Source organism: Lontra canadensis, unplaced genomic scaffold, assembly GCF_010015895.1.
Source record: "Lontra canadensis isolate GAN:19392208 unplaced genomic scaffold, GSC_riverotter_1.0 scaffold10, whole genome shotgun sequence".
NCBI classification, from domain to species: Eukaryota; Metazoa; Chordata; class Mammalia; order Carnivora; family Mustelidae; genus Lontra; species Lontra canadensis.
This window is the reverse complement of record NW_022631004.1, coordinates 26,634,474-26,649,668: the sequence shown is the minus strand read 5'-3', so window position 1 is coordinate 26,649,668 and position 15,195 is coordinate 26,634,474. Positions and strand designations below refer to the sequence as shown.

At 50.2% G+C, this 15,195-nt stretch overlaps 1 protein-coding gene across 3 annotated transcripts in view; it reads right to left on the bottom strand.

Annotated features, from left to right (window-relative positions):
* The window catches only part of LOXL2 (lysyl oxidase like 2), a 59,478-nt gene extending 44,594 nt beyond the window's left edge, over window positions 1-14,884 (bottom strand). For 2 of the 3 annotated variants that reach the window (XM_032855810.1, XM_032855811.1), the window contains exons 1-2: window positions 14,359-14,884; window positions 7,768-7,943 (exon numbers count right to left, since the gene is read on the bottom strand). In XM_032855810.1, the coding sequence (XP_032711701.1) occupies window positions 7,768-7,943; window positions 14,359-14,710 (528 nt within the window). In that variant the 5' untranslated portion in view covers window positions 14,711-14,884. The remainder of the gene's footprint in view (window positions 1-7,767; window positions 7,944-14,358) is intronic. The other variant, XM_032855813.1, reaches the window with a different exon arrangement.
* Window positions 14,885-15,195: the final 311 nt, after the last annotated feature.

Below are 15,195 nucleotides of genomic sequence, written 5' to 3'. Positions count from 1 at the left end.
TGCCTCTTGGGGTAATTATCACCATGGTAACTAAGTCACAATCTGTAAAACTGTCCTTCATGCCTAGACTGTAATCTCCAGGAAGGCAAGGCTGTCCGCTTCATCAATCTCTTTATTCCCAGTGCCTGCTATCTGTCTGGTGCTTGATTAAAACATATCAAATGAATGCAGGACCAGATCCAGCATCCAGCTAACTTAGCACCAGCCTCAGGGGGGTGGAGCGGGGCGAGGGGCGGGGATTCCTTGGCACTGACCCCTCCGGCATGGTTGAAGTGACTAATTTGAATGGCTCCGGTCCAGGGCAGCCCCACCCGAGCCACATGAGTGGGATCGCCCCACAGAATGGATCCCCCGCCTGGGGGGTGAGAGTCTCCTGCCCACTTCTCCCATTTTGCATCCCTTCTGTATCTACCCTTCCATATCCTCTCTTGTCTCCCTATCCAAACGGCCACAAACTCCCCATCCCAGTTACACGTTCGAACTTCGAGTCCCTGCTGTCCACTCGTTGATTTCATCTCAGATAAGTTATCACACGGCTTGTTTCTTTCATCTAACAGGTAAGCACAATGTCACTTATTTCGCTTCACACACAAATTATAATCATATTTATCCTCTTGGAAGAGTTGTGCAGACAACGCCCTCGCCAGGGATCAGGTTCCCAGGTCCGTCGGGATGGGCGCAATTTCAAGTATTTTGTTTTGTTATCCGCACACATGCCCTTTAGCTTTTCAGAGGCTCTGACCTATTTTTCAGTTGGGAAAATAGGTCACCCTGGAACTACTTCTCTTGTGTTCCTTGTGGTGGCTGGCAAGCCCCGACCACATAGACTCAGTAAATAGAATCATGGAATGTTGGCACCAGACAGGATCTTATATGTACATCCTTTTGCCCAAACTCCCCATGAACTACGAGACAAATCCCACCCAGCTATATCTGAACGGTCCCGCTCAACGGGGCAGCGAGACTAGGGATTCAGAGGCTGTGGGCTTCCACCGTAGCTTTTCAGTCCCTCGTTGGGAGTGTCTGACACAAACTGCCTGCTTGCTCCCCCATCTTCTCCTGCCGCAGAGGGAGGCCATCCAGCTATCCTGCAGCCATCAGGGGAAACAGGACTATACTGAAGCTTGGAGGGGCTCCTACCCTCGAAATTGGACAGAGATGAGAACAGACCCCCTTTCTTTCCTAAACCACCCAGTGTAACCCATTGCACCCACGCTCTGGTAGAAGGGGGGGAAGTGGGGACAGGGGACAACTTTTGGCTGGGAAATTCTCAGACCTTCCTAGAGGCCCCAGATGCTGATGAGATAAGGGAAACCTTGAAGCATTCGGGCAGCTGAGGGTGACTAATAACAAACCTGGGCTCCTGGAATTTTAAGAATTCACACCAGCCTCAGTTCCCATGGTTAAGAGAAGAAAGAGCTTTTTCAGGTCTCCATGCCCTTCCAGAAGAATGTGAGAGCGTGGAGGTTAGGGGTACTAGATTCTCCCAGCTCTGGCCTCCTTGTCCCTCCAGGGGCCTCTCCAGACCTTGGGGCTCCCTGCTGTCAAAAGGAGAAACTGAGGCTTGGGGGCCACTGGAGGGATGGGCCCCCCTAAATCTCACAGCCCGGGGGGTTTCCAATCAGTCCTGGTAACCTAACTGCCTTTGCAAGAGAGCCTTTAAAAAATGGGTACAGAAGAGGGCGGCGTGAGGGGGTGAAGAAAAGGAAAAGATCTGTATGTTCCCTGATCTCACAACACATGGCTCCAGCCCCGAGTCCTTCTAGGACACAAGAGTTAGCAACGTGCACAACAGCCAGTGTGGAGAGGCTGACTCAGGAGGGCATCTGGATTTGCAATCTCTTCTTATCTAATGCTTTTTCCAGCTTGTCCATTGCCACACACAGGAAACAAAGCCTCTCAAGTTAAGAGCCTCTGAAACCCTGGGAGGTTTAGCTGGGGCTCTGTTTCCTAGGTTTAAAAAGGATCCGTTTGCTCAGAAGCAATAGTATTCTGCATGGCAGACTCTGGTCCTGCTTGCCTCTTTTTGAGAAGGTTTTGAGGGCTGGCCTCTGACTCGTTTGCCTTGTGAGAACGTCGCTTTTGCAGTCCAGAGACCCAGGAAGGGTCAGGCACTCCAGACACAGAGCTTCGAGTCTCAGGCTCCACCAGACCAGAACTCAGGCGTCCTGCCTTCCACTCTGGAGTCTAAGACAGGCTCCCTAGCAAGATGTGACTGCATACAGTCTGTGTCTGAAGACCAGAGAACTGCAACTCCCCCTGGCGAATTTTCTGGATGCCGTGACCCGAGGTGGTGGACCGGGGCGGGGGGGTGGGGGCAGGGGGTGGCCGCTAACCTAACGAAGCACTTTATAGCCTGCTAAGCTCTTTGACAGAAATCACCTGAGTTTCTTCCTCTCCAGAACACTTAAAACTCCCTTGTAAATGATGAGTGCATGCTGTGTCGTTTTGATGGAGAAACCATTGACACTCTGGATTACAGACGGTCAAACCGGAAGGGACGGAATTCAAGCAGCTCATCTTCATAAAGAGAATGGACCTGCCCAGGGTTCTGGCTGCCCGCCAACAGGTAGCTCAGGGGCCAAACCTGTGAACTCTCCGTTGGTGGGGTCATTCCTATGAAGGAGATGGGCTTCCTCCCTCTTTGGAACTGAATCTGAGAAGTGTCAAAGAGCCCCCGGGGATGCCCCAAGCAGACGGAGGAGTCCACTGGAAACACAGTTAGCTCATTGAGTGAGATTCATCAGCCGGGCCCCAGGGCTTAGTGACTCACGTCTCTGGCATTCCAAAGTGGGATGAAGTTGGTCTAGACTGATGCTCAGTTTTCTTCCACTCTCTGCTGGGGGAATTCCAGTGCGCTCCGGAGAAGGCACAAGCCTGTGAGGGTCACCTCTAATGGTCTGTGATCTGCCCCCAATCTCTAGGAGTCAATGAGGATGGACATTAGAGTAGAGTTAGAGATCCTGGCTGTACCCTTCAGAGTGGGAAGAGATGGGGCGGGTTGGGGAAAGTGTCCTCATCTCGTTCATTGGGCCAGTCTTTCGCACCTGGAGTCATAAGCCACAGAGAACGCATTAACTCTTTTTGACCACACTCCACTCTTGGCCACTTTCGAATTTATGGACCCCGAACTGGGGAAGTCGCAGGAGGGCCTTAGTGCTCACACTTTGATGTGGAAGAATAAGGGCCAAAAGTCTGCTCCTGCTTTCAAGGCCAAGGTTGGGCAGGACCAGAGAAGAGGCAGGGAGAGAGCCAGAGCACACAGCACACACACCAGCGGGCAGCCCTTCCGTGTGCATGAGAGAGAGAGAAAGAGAAGCCAATTCCCACAATGGTGTGCACCACTGACTGCCAGCTACGGGCACCCCCTGCGTGGGCTTGGTGTACTTTCGTAAATACAGAGTAATGAGGGATCTTAGAATTTGGCAATCGCCTCACCCGGCTTCCTTCCCAGTGTAGGAATCTGGCTGCACGTTCCTGGCAGGGAGGTCATCCCGCTCCTGCTGGAACGACTCTTGTGACGGGAGCTTGCTACTTACAGGGTAGCCGCATGCGCTGTGGAGCGGCCCTAAGTATTAACAGTTTCCAGGCGGAGCCGAAATCTACGTCCCATTACCTTCTTACCCATCTTGGTTCTGGGTTAGAATCAATCACACATCTTCTCCATGATAGCACGGCTGAAACTTAGAGAACCCACATGACGCCCCTCCTCTCTCTCTTCTCGTCACCAAATCTTCCTCTCTTCCTTTCATATGGTTTCCAGACCTGTCTCCATCCTGCTAGTCCATCCTCGGGTTGACCTAGCTAGGGGATGGCCCAGATCTGAATCCTTCCCTCGATCTAAAAAACAAACAGTTTAGGGGAAGAATCTTTCCATCTGTGCGTCAGTGCATATTCACATTTTGGGATTTTGTTTGTTTGTTTGTTTCGTTTTTACCACCATATCATAGCTTTGGCTTATACAGAGCTTTTAGACAGCCGATCCCTTGCAGGGATTTTAAGGATACAGTCAGTGCTCTTTAGTCACTGTCCTGGGCTTTCACTCTATGGCTGATTTTTTTCTTCCAATATAGGACCTTGATATAGGACCTTCTATTCATCCCACTTTATTATAGTTGGGGCCTATTCTCTCAACATCCTGAGGTTTTTCTGAATCTTGTTTAATAATGTTATATTCCAGCAATCCCTTCTAGTTTTGTGTCCCCTATAACTTTTTCCAGGGCACATTTTAATCTCCACATAAACGTCTGCTGTTAGAGAGGCAGCAGCCTGGCCCCAGGAACGATGGTTGGAGACCATCCGCTGTGTTCACGGATTCACCTGCAGCCTTTCCCGGCACCGTTAGTCATCCCACAGTCGCCCACCAAACTGCATGTCTACCGGCGTACATCTCTTGCTCTCACCCACAAACGTCTAAAAGGGGACATTTCTGTAGCCAAGAGGAAAGATTCCATGACACAGGCTATTACATGAGGTATTTTGGAGAAACTTCTCAACATCCCACAAATATCCCTGTAAGTTGTCTGGGCGGCTCCCTACCCATCAGGCCAGCTCTGACAGGAAGCGTGAGCTTTAGCCACAAAGTTCTAGATGGACTGGCAACTCTCTAAGTTTCTCCTCAGACATCTGGAGATGTGGGCCCTTTCATGACCTCTGTTCAGCTGACACCAAAGGGAAGAAGATTCCAGAGGACGGCTCATCAGCTGAAAGTTTCCTCAGTGTCTGTGGCTGGGCAAGAAAGCTCCCAGTGTGGCTCACAGTAACTGTAAGAAGAAGAGGGAGGACTTCGAGGAGCCTGCAAAGGGTCGAAGGCGGTGGGAATCATGCCACCCTTCCAACCAGTCATCCCCATCCCACCCTGGTAGTCCTCTCTGGGTTACTGTAAGTTCATTTACGGTCTAGGCTCCTCGCCTTGGAATGATCCCCCAGCTTTCCAAAGGCATGCATCTTGTCTTCTCAGGTCATAGGATCACATCTTTTTTTTTCCCCAATGGGGTCCCCGACCATGCTGTGTGAACAGCATGCACCCAACAAATGTCCAGAAAAAAGACAGGTACTGGAGTGCCTGGGGGGCTCCATCAGTTATGCATCTGCCCTTTGGCTCAGGTCACGATCCCGGGGTCCTGGGACGGAGCCCCGCATCGGGCTCCCTGCTCCGTGGGGAGCCTGCTTCTTCTTCTCCCTCTGCCTGCTGCTCCCCCTACTTGTGGTCCCTCTCTGTCAAATAAATAAATAAAATCTTTAAAAAAATAATAAAGACAGGTACTAAGCTTTTGTGGTGGACTCTCAGCATTTCCAGAATAAAAAGAAGTACTTTTTCCTATATTTTGGGGGGTCATTTCTCTGCCTATTCTACCCAGTCTAGGGTCTGCTTTTTCTAGGACCAGATTCAACAGATACTTCTCTGTTGACGTGCCATGCCCAGAGTCATTTTTCCAGAATCATTTTTTTCTAATGGCGGAGGAGTCCTTTCATTCTTTCCCCGCCCCCAAACCCATGGACATGTTGGCCCACCTTCTTTCTAATCAAACCATCAGTGACTTTCTTATGCCTGGAAGCCTGGATCTTCACATGACAATCCAACTATACTATCCCGAGGTTCTAGGCTGAAGAAAGGGCCATTAAAGATGCTACAAATAAGCTCATTTTTCGATTAAGCAGGGTGATGCTACGAAGGAGTGACTTACTCCTATGTGCTTCTTACCACTGTTTAATTTGATATTTGACCCGGGCAGATTCTTCACCTATGGGGAAGATGATCTCGGATACGCATTCCTAAGAAGAAAATTTAGGGGTTGGAGACACTGTTCCTATCAGGTACCCAACGCTATTTGTACTGGATACAATGGTGAATTAGACAGACCCCTCCCCCCAAGAAGCTTCCAATCTCCTTGGAAATTGGGTGCTAATGATTCCGTATGAGGTGATAAGGAGTGGAGATAGAACGTGAAACTGGACTGGACAAGCCCATCCTCCAAATCACAGACTTTATGGTAAAGCCAAGTTGTCGTCGATATCTGGAGCACTAACGCACATCAGATCTTTGCCAATCCCTTCTACTCCTCCCAGATAAAACAGCAGCATGTGAAGAGTGTCAGCTAGAAGCTGTCTGATCCTGCCAGCTGAGAGAAAGCTAGAAATCCTCTTCCCTGCTTTAAGGCAGGCTTGGACCAGTTCCCAGTGTACTCAGTGTGCTCTAGGAACATATGAGAAAAGAGTGGGACAGTGTGAGTCATGGGAGGAAAATGTAAAGATCACAGTTGGGGGAGAACTTCCTCTGAAGCCCAAATAGGGCAATTTCAAGTCGGTTCTAAGGTCAGCTGGGGGGTAAAGCACAGTGAAGGCCCTTTGGCTTGGCTTTATGGCAGATCCCACAGTGCCTTGGGGGTGACATCCAACGTGTCCTTGAGGAGGCTGTCCTAAGCCTCAGGTACCTTGTCCATAAGAGCAGTGCCATGAATGTTTGCTGGTTTTGTTGTTCACGTGGAGAACTTATTGACAAGCTAACTCTGAAACGTAGCCATAAATGTAGAAGGGTCTCAAGCCCTTTGGCCATTTCCAAATGCTGACTTGGGGCAGGCTGGTATCAGAATCATCTGAGAGAACTTTCAAAACTAGTCTGGTTCCCTAGTGGGAATTCTGCTTCAGGAGGTCAGGGGTGGGGCCCCAGTATGTGCATTTTAGAAAAGTGATTCTGGGGGTGCCTGGGTAGCTCGGTCGTTAAGCGTCTGCCTTTGGCCTGGGTCATGATCCCACGGTCCTGGGATCGAGCCCCGCATCAGGCTCCCTGCTCAGCGGGAAGCCTGGTTCTCCGCCCCCCCCACTTCCCCTGCTTGTGTTCCCTCTCCTCTGTGTGTCTCTCTCTGTCAAATAAATAAATACAATCTTTAAAAAAAAAAAGTGATTTTGATCCCCAGCTAGATTTGGAAACAATGGTCCTTTGGTAGCTAGCCTCCGAGATGGCCCCCAGTGGTCTCCACCTTCTGCATTCACACACTTGGGTAATCTCTTCCCACACTGTGTGACCAACAGAATATAGCAGAAATGATGGTCTATCGCTTCCAAGATTGGAAGGCTGTGGCCTCCATGTTTTGCTCCCGTTCTCTCTCTTTTGAATCACTCACTCTGGAGAAGGACAATGGTCATGTCGTAAGGACACCCAGGCAGGCTATAGAGAGGCAGAGGACCAGAAAGATCCAGCTGAGGGCCAGCAGCAAATGCTGGCCAACAGCCGCGTGAGTCAGCTTGGGACAGGGTCCCCTGCCTGAATGTGATCAAAGTCAACCAGCTAAGCCGCTCCCGGATTCCCTTGGAAACTAAGTGAGATCATAAAGGCTATTGTTTGAAGCTGCAAAATTTGGGGGGTAATTTGTTACACAGCATTTGATAACTAGTACATTTTCCCAGCCCAAACGGCAGGCTCCGGACAGAGCCCAGAGGGGCTTTCCTGTGCACCCTCTGTAGCTTCCTTTCACACCACTCCTACATTCACCTTGTCTCTTGGCCTGTTTGACCTACTTACCCCCGTTCATGCCTCAGGGCCTCTGTGCCTTACCCAAGCCATTCTTCGTGTCTGGAATGAGTACCCTTTCCCCACCCACTGGTGGTCTCCCCTACTCCTGCAGCCCCCCCGCACACCAAATCAGGTTGGCTTGGGTCCCCTCCTTAGCACTCACACACTCTTCTTGGAATCAGTAGATGAGAATCGAGTTACATGGAAGAAGGAAAATACTGACGTGTGGGCGTCATCAAGAACACAAGACTTGCCTCTATGTGGTTGATCAACGAATTGTCAAATTTGAAACCAGGAATCCTCTTGTCACTGCACACCACTCCCACGTCTTCTGTGTGCTTGCAGTCGGTGACACCCCAGCCGTTGGAGGAGCAGGCCGCGAGGGTGGCCTCCCTGCCCGTGCAGTAGACATTGTCCAACCAGATGGGCCCTGAAGGAAGCAGAGAAGAGAGAGACCAAGGGCTGCATCAAAGTTGGTTTGCATCTTTGGGGGCACCAACATCATCCAGAGAGAATTTTTCTCTAATTTTGGCAGTTATTGTGGTCATCAATTGATTGTTGGTATGTTCGAGATACTGGATATCATTCTAAGGCATCTGGGTCCCCTTTCCAGAGTAGGCAGCTGACGTGATTTGGGGATGTGCTAGACTGAATGTGATTTGGACAGAAACCAGATGTGCACCCAGATGTTACGTGGTTAGTAGAATGGGCAGAGATTTTGGATGCCAAGCTGGGTTTCATTCTGAGAGAGCCATTTAGCCTTGGCACCTTGGTTGTCCTTCTTTCTCATCAGACACGTCAACTGCAGGGCTACGTAGAGGTTCGAGAGAATATGTGGCCTGTGTCTAGTTTGTTATTGGCCCATCGTTACTCAAACGAGGTAACAAGGATGATGATGGCAATTGTCATTAGACTGACCATGAGCAGGCCAGACTCACCTTCCATCTGCAGCAGAGGCTGAACTCTGACCCCTCAGCGAAAATGTAAACCACCTGCAACTAAGGGTTTGGAGTTTTTCAGGCATTTTCATAGGTATCAGTTCCCCTGACTTCCCTATGCCTCAGGGATGGTCATTCCCACCTTCCAGACACAGAGCTCTGGCTCAGGGGGACGGTTCATCCTCAAGGTCACAGCCTGAGCCCAGAGGTTGGGCCATTCAGTGCTCTTCTCTCTGCCTGATGCTTCCCAGCCACTGATTTGGCCCTGCTACACTGACACACAGAGTCACCCCCTCACGTTCTAAAAGCCTGGTGAAGGCAGGGCAGGGAGGCTCTGTGCAGTTCTGCTTGCCTCCTGTGTGTCCATCTGATTTGCACTCCATAGAAAATTCAGGATGCCGAGTGCTGGAGGGTTTGTCACAATGAGATGCTCCCTCATACCATTAGAATGTCTACCGTCAAAAGGGCAGAAAATACCAAGTGTTGACAAAGTTGAAAGAAACTGGAACCCTTGTGCGCTGACAGTCAGCAGGAATGCAAGACGGTGCAGCCACTCCGGAAAACAGTATGGCGATTCCTCAAGAAACGAAAACTGGGAGACACAGGCTTCCGGTTATGGAGTGAAGAAGTCACCGGCACGAGAGGCACAGCACAGGGAACACAGTCAGTGGCATTGTAATGGCATTGTGTGGAGACAGATGGTAGCCCTGCTCGCGCTGAGTGCAGGATAATGCACAGACTTTTCGAATCACAACGCTGGACGCCTGAAACTAATGTGACGTGTGATGGCTGTATGTCAATAAATAAATAAATACTTAAAAAACAAAAATGGGATTCCCATACCATCCAGCGATCCCTGCTTCTGTGTATTTACCCAGAAGATCTGAAAGCAGGGTGTCTGAGAGCTATCGGCACACCCACGTGCGTTACAGCATTCTTCACAATAGTCAAAAGTTGGACAAACTCTGGCATACGCATAACCTGAGTCTAGTGCTCAGCCTTAAAAAGGAAGGAAATTCTAACACAGGCTGCAACATCAGGGGACCTTCAGGGCATCATGCTCAATGAAATAAGCCAGTCACAAAATGACAAAACCGTATAATTCTGTGTAGATGAGGTACTTGGAATAGTTGAGTTCATAAAGACGGAAAGTCGAATGGAGGTGGTCAGGGGCCGGGAGAGGGGAGCACGAGGAGTGGTTGTTTAACGGGGACTGAGCTCCAGTTCCTCTAGACAAGAGGTGTTCTGGAGACTGGTTGTGTAACAACAGGAATGTACGAACACTACTGAATTGCGCATTGAAAAAACGGTGAAGACAGAGTATTTTACTTTAGGTGTATTTCACCACAATTTTTTAATGTGCTAAAGGATTTCCAAAGAGTGATTTTTGTAAGTGCCCCTATAAAATGAGAAACAAACTCAAATGTCTCCTTTATCTCAAAGCTCCAGGCAGGCCTCAACAGGATGATGGAGCCAGATACCCAGGGCTCAGACTCTGCCTCGGGCCTGGGCACCACCAACTTGGCCAGCTACTTACCCAAGCCTGTTTCCCATTTCTGAAGTGAAAACAAGGATCCCCAACAAACAGGTCACCATGGAGATTCGATGAGATAATGTATGTGCTTAGTACATGTTCAAGCCCCTTTCCCTTCCTCCTTCCCACTAATCAGAAAAACAGGGAATCCCGTTGTTTCCAGATGCAAGGAAAACAGATACAGAAAAGCAGATGCAAACACTCCCATTGCAGAGACAAGAAAACTGAGGAGAATCTGAGGTTCTTCAAGGTCAGGGTGGACATGGGGCTAGTCCCTGACTCCGGGGCCCTGCTGAGACGCGTCTGCTATAACGGATGGCCAGTTAGGGCTCGAACCAGAGCGCCTCAGACACATTGTGGGGAACAACAAGCTGATTGAAAACATCTGGGCCGAGGGTTTCCAACCGGTTTCTCAATTTGGCCTCACTTCCCAGCCATCAAACTCCTCGAAAACATATGTTCCCTAATCAGTTGCTGCTTGGACAACAAAATGTTTGTCTTACTAAGTACTAGCAACGGAAAAGACCCTCCACATTTGCAGGGAGGCCTCTTTGGAACATTCTGTGGCAAAGCTGCTGAAGGGACAGAGATGGTGAAAAGAAGCAGGGCCCTTATTCCATCTGCAATGAGAGAAACCACCCTGGCTAAGGGGAGGGAAAACGGGACAGCGTGTAGCTGAAGGAACCACGAGCAGCAAAGCAGAGGCTCTCCGGCCTGCTTTATTCTTTGATAGGAACATTTGAAAGGAGCTCCCTGGGGTGCTAAGGGAACGAACTTCCCCCAGAGAGCTGCTTTCTTAAGTAGCGTTAACTCACTGCCAATGATCCCACTCGGGATATATTCTCACTAGGGGTTTTGTTTTTTTTTTTTAAAGATTGTGTTTATTTATTTGAGGGAGACAGTGAGTGAGAGAGATTGCACACAAGCAGTGGCAGAGGGAGAGTGGCAGGCTCCCCTCCTGAGCAGGGAGGCCGAAGTGGGACTCGAACCCAGGACCCTGGAATCATGACCTGAGCTGAAGGCAGATGCTTAACCGACCGAGTCACCCAGATGCCCCTCACCAGGTAATTTTTCGTAGACGGTGGAAGTGTAAATTTCGACACAGCCCGAGAGGGCATCACTAGGCATGATACACTAATTTTGCTTGATTCCATGACAATATGTTTCCGTGTATGCTTCCTGCCTATCACGGACACTGTTCTGACCTTGCTCTGGCTCTCTCCTGCTGGGATGCACAGTGGGCCAGGCACAGCTCAGGAGACGTCATTTCAGAGCTGCTAGGAAAGTGGCACTTGGATTGTAGGTGGATTGTAGGTGCGGCTCTAACTTTGGGCACAAAGAGCCAGCCAATCAGAAACCAAACCTCATTCTACACTGTCCGTTCATTCACTCTAAGAAATGCTTCTCCTGACAAGAGAAGAGACATGTCAACCAATCCACAAACCATTTGGAAGATAGAGATCACAAAGGAAACTCTGAAAGCCCAAGTGTTCCCTGTGTTGTCAGGACAGTTCAAGTTGGAAGCTCTGGGGCCCCACTGTGGTCATCTGTTGGCTTGGTTACTCTGATTTGAACAATGGGGAGTGAAGGGCAGCACGGGGTGGTGGGGCTGGGGAGGGATCAGATCTGAGCTTAGGTCTGGAGACAAGCCAAGGAGAGCAATCATCTCTAGTTTAGGCTGCTGGGAGACCCAGGGTGAGAAACAGAACAGCTGTCCCTTCTAGAACCCTCTGGAAGGGTCCATGAGTTCCCTGAGCTTAGAAGATGCTTTATGGGAGAACTCTTGACAGTCCAGGCTGGAAAGCCTGGGAGGGCCTAGGTGCTCTCCTGGGGCTTCCTTACTACTCCCTGTATGTCAGAGGAGAAGGAGATAGTAAGAGCTTGACTCCGGTGATCCCAGTGCATGCATGGGCCAATCTGCAGGTTAAACTCCTTTCCTGGGAGCACAGCCCAGGGCACCGGTCACATTCTCTGCTTCCTATGCCAACAACTGCTTGCCGTCTGTTTTCACTACTGTCCTCAAGCAAAATGAATTAATCAGCTAATATTTACCGAGTGCCCAACATGTACCCAGTGCTAAGAATCCTAACTTGATGCTAAAGAATTCAAATACCTTTATATCTAATAGACCTCTCCTGATGCAAAAACCAAGTATCACTTTTTACGGACAACATAATCCTCAAAGTTCAGGAGACGGGACAGTTCACACTTTTTTTTACCTCTGTTTCTCCCTTCATCTTTGCTATTTCTCCTTCCTAAGTCCTGCTGGTTTCAGTATCCACTGAGACGACTGTTCTAGGATTCTCTGGCCTCTTCTTAGCTTCTCTCTGCAGAGTCTTTCCCTGGCCCTACATCAGTAACTATCCCACAGTCGTAGCTTAGACCTTATCATTACCAACAATGGCACCCCTCCCTAGTGTCCATTTCAACCCTTCTGCTGTGTATCTGCATCTCCACCCAACCCCCCAAAATGTTTCTAGCACACTCCTTCTTGTACTGCAATTTCCACCCTGACCTGTGACCCCAACAGCCTTCCCCACAAGTCCCCCATGTAGTACCGTCCAACTTAATCCAGCCCAGACTCCAGGGTCCACAGTTTCAGCTGCTCCCTCACACACTCCCTCTACTCCCTTGAACTCTTCTCCAGCCTTCATCCTCCCTGGGGGGCAAAGTCTGAGCCAGGTTAACCCACTTCCCTGGCCACCCCATGCCCACACGTAGGCAGGTGAACTGGAATGGGGGAAAAAACCACACGCATCTAATCTAATGACAGGTAAACTTTAAGTCTGAGTAGAAATAAAATAAATAAAGTAGTAGAAATAAAATAAAGTGGTCCCTGGAAAAACCCCATAGTCATTGGCAAGTGTTATAAAATACTGAGGCTTAAGAGACTGGGATTGAAAACACAAACCTGACATTACCCGTGGGTCACTGAGCCAGCAGAATACATGAAGATGTAGAAATGTGGAGACATGTCTGGAGGTTTTGTTTTTCATTTTCATTTCATTTCATTTTAAAGTAGGCTCCATGCTGGGCGTGTAGCTCAACGCAGGGTTTGAACTCACAACCTGCAATCAAGACCTGAGCTGAGTTCAAGAGTCAGATGCTCAGTGGATTAAGTCACCCAGGCCTTTGGCATGCCCAGAGTTTTGTAAAGAACACAGGAAGTGGGCTTTAAAAGCCCAACATTGGCAGGGCACCTGGGTGGCTCCATCAGCTGAGGTCTGACTCTTGATTTCAGTTCAGGTCGTGATCTCGGGGTTGTGGGATAGAGTCTGGTGTTGGGCTCCACCATGGGTGTAGAACCTGCTTGGGCTTCTCCCTCTTCCTTTCCCTCTGCCTCTCCCTGCCTCCCCCTCTCTCTCTAAAAAAAAAAAAAAAAGCCCATCATTTGCTAACTCATTTTTGCTGCTTTAATCTCGCCACTGATAAGGAACCCCAAATCAGCTTCAGAGAACATTTCACTGTAAGTGTGGTCTCTTGGTCTGGTTACGCCCACAGAACACATTCAACTGCAAGGAGGTAAGACACATAGATTTTCCCTGTAATTTCTAGAATAACAGAGAGCAAGAGTTAGAAAGGACCTTAATAACAATCTATTTTGATGACTCCCAAAGCTGGCTACATATACGATCACTTGGGAGGCTTCCAAAGGTTAGAGTCCTAGACTCTAGCCCAGACCTTAACCCAAAATACTACAGGTTAGCCCTGCGCCCCCCCCCCCCAAACTGATTCAGAGCACCAATACTAGCCCTCCCTCAAAGCTTTTACCAAAACATCTTTTTTTCCCCCCAAAATATATTGACTTGAACTTGACAAGGGAAGAAAGAGTAGCCCAACCAAAGTGAAAAACCCAGATCAACTCTGTTCCTGTCACGGACAAGCCCAGAAGAGCGTCTTGCTGTTAACAGTGTGAAGGTTACACAAACAGTGCGGTGGGGAGAGTCAGGGAACATTGGCCTATGGGGAGCCTTTGTGAGAAAGAGCAAAAGGCACCCCTTCAAGGAAGAGGGGACTGGAAGAAAGGCACCCCGTCCCCTGGCTCACATGGCCCCCGGGTAGGGCGCAGGGGGCCATGGGTACAGACGGACACCAACTGGTCCGCTCGAGCCAGGAGGCATTTCCAGGATGCAAGACTTCCTGCCCTAACACACGGAAAGCCCCAGGCAAAGCGGGACGGGTGGATCCTGTGCCCTCACGGGGCACCCATCTGTTCCCACCTCCAGCCCAGACCCAGGAGGCTGGCCAGATGCAGGATTCTGGGGAATTCACACTGGACAGCAACTGCAGCTTCCTTTACCAGGCTCACAATCTCACACAGCACTGTTCCTGGGGTTTCCAGCAACATGAGCACTCAATTCCAATTCCTTTACCTTCCCCCTTGCCGTAGGAGGAGCTGGCGGTCCAGGCCTTGGCCTCCACGTATCCCAGCTCCCGGCAGACGACGTGGGCCGCGTGGATGGAGAAGTCGTCGTCGCACACGGTGCCCCACTGACCATTGTAGTACACCTCCACCCGGCCCTCGCTGTGCTTCCTTTTCTGGCCAGCCAGGCGCAGCTGGATCTTCACCGTGTCCGAGGGCGCCTGGGGCCGGTGGTACTCAGGGGCCGGCTGCTGGAAGTACTCGGGGTAGGGCCAGCCCTCGTACTGTGCTAGGCTAAGGGACGGGAGCAGCAACAGCAAGGCCAGACACCCGCTGAGGCCCCAGCCTCCACGCATCTCCATCCCCGTCTTCTGAACAGAGGACCTGCACAAGGGGGTGCTGGGCGGTGAGGGGCGACAGGCAGGCGCGTCCTGGAAGACAGGGACAGAAGCACATTACAGGGGTCTGCAAAACGTCCAGCTTGGTGCTGAAAGCTCTTCACCTTCTGGACCCCAACCTCCTCCCTTCTCCCGCCTAAGACTCCAGCCGACAGATGTGTGAATTTCTACCTCTTCATTTCCCTATCTCTGAAATGCTTTTTTCACTGGGGCTCCTGGCAGGCACAGCAGCCCATCCACACTTCATTTGAGCAGAGTTCTTTTTTTCCTTTTTTAAGATTTTATTTATTGATTTGACACACAGAGAGAGTGAGCACAAGCAGGGGGAGTGGAAGAGGGAGAAGCAGGCTCCCAGCTGAGTGGGGAGCTTGATGCAGGGCTTGATCCCAGGACCCCGGGATCATGACCTGAGCCGAAGGCAGATGCCCAACCGACTGCACCACCCAGGT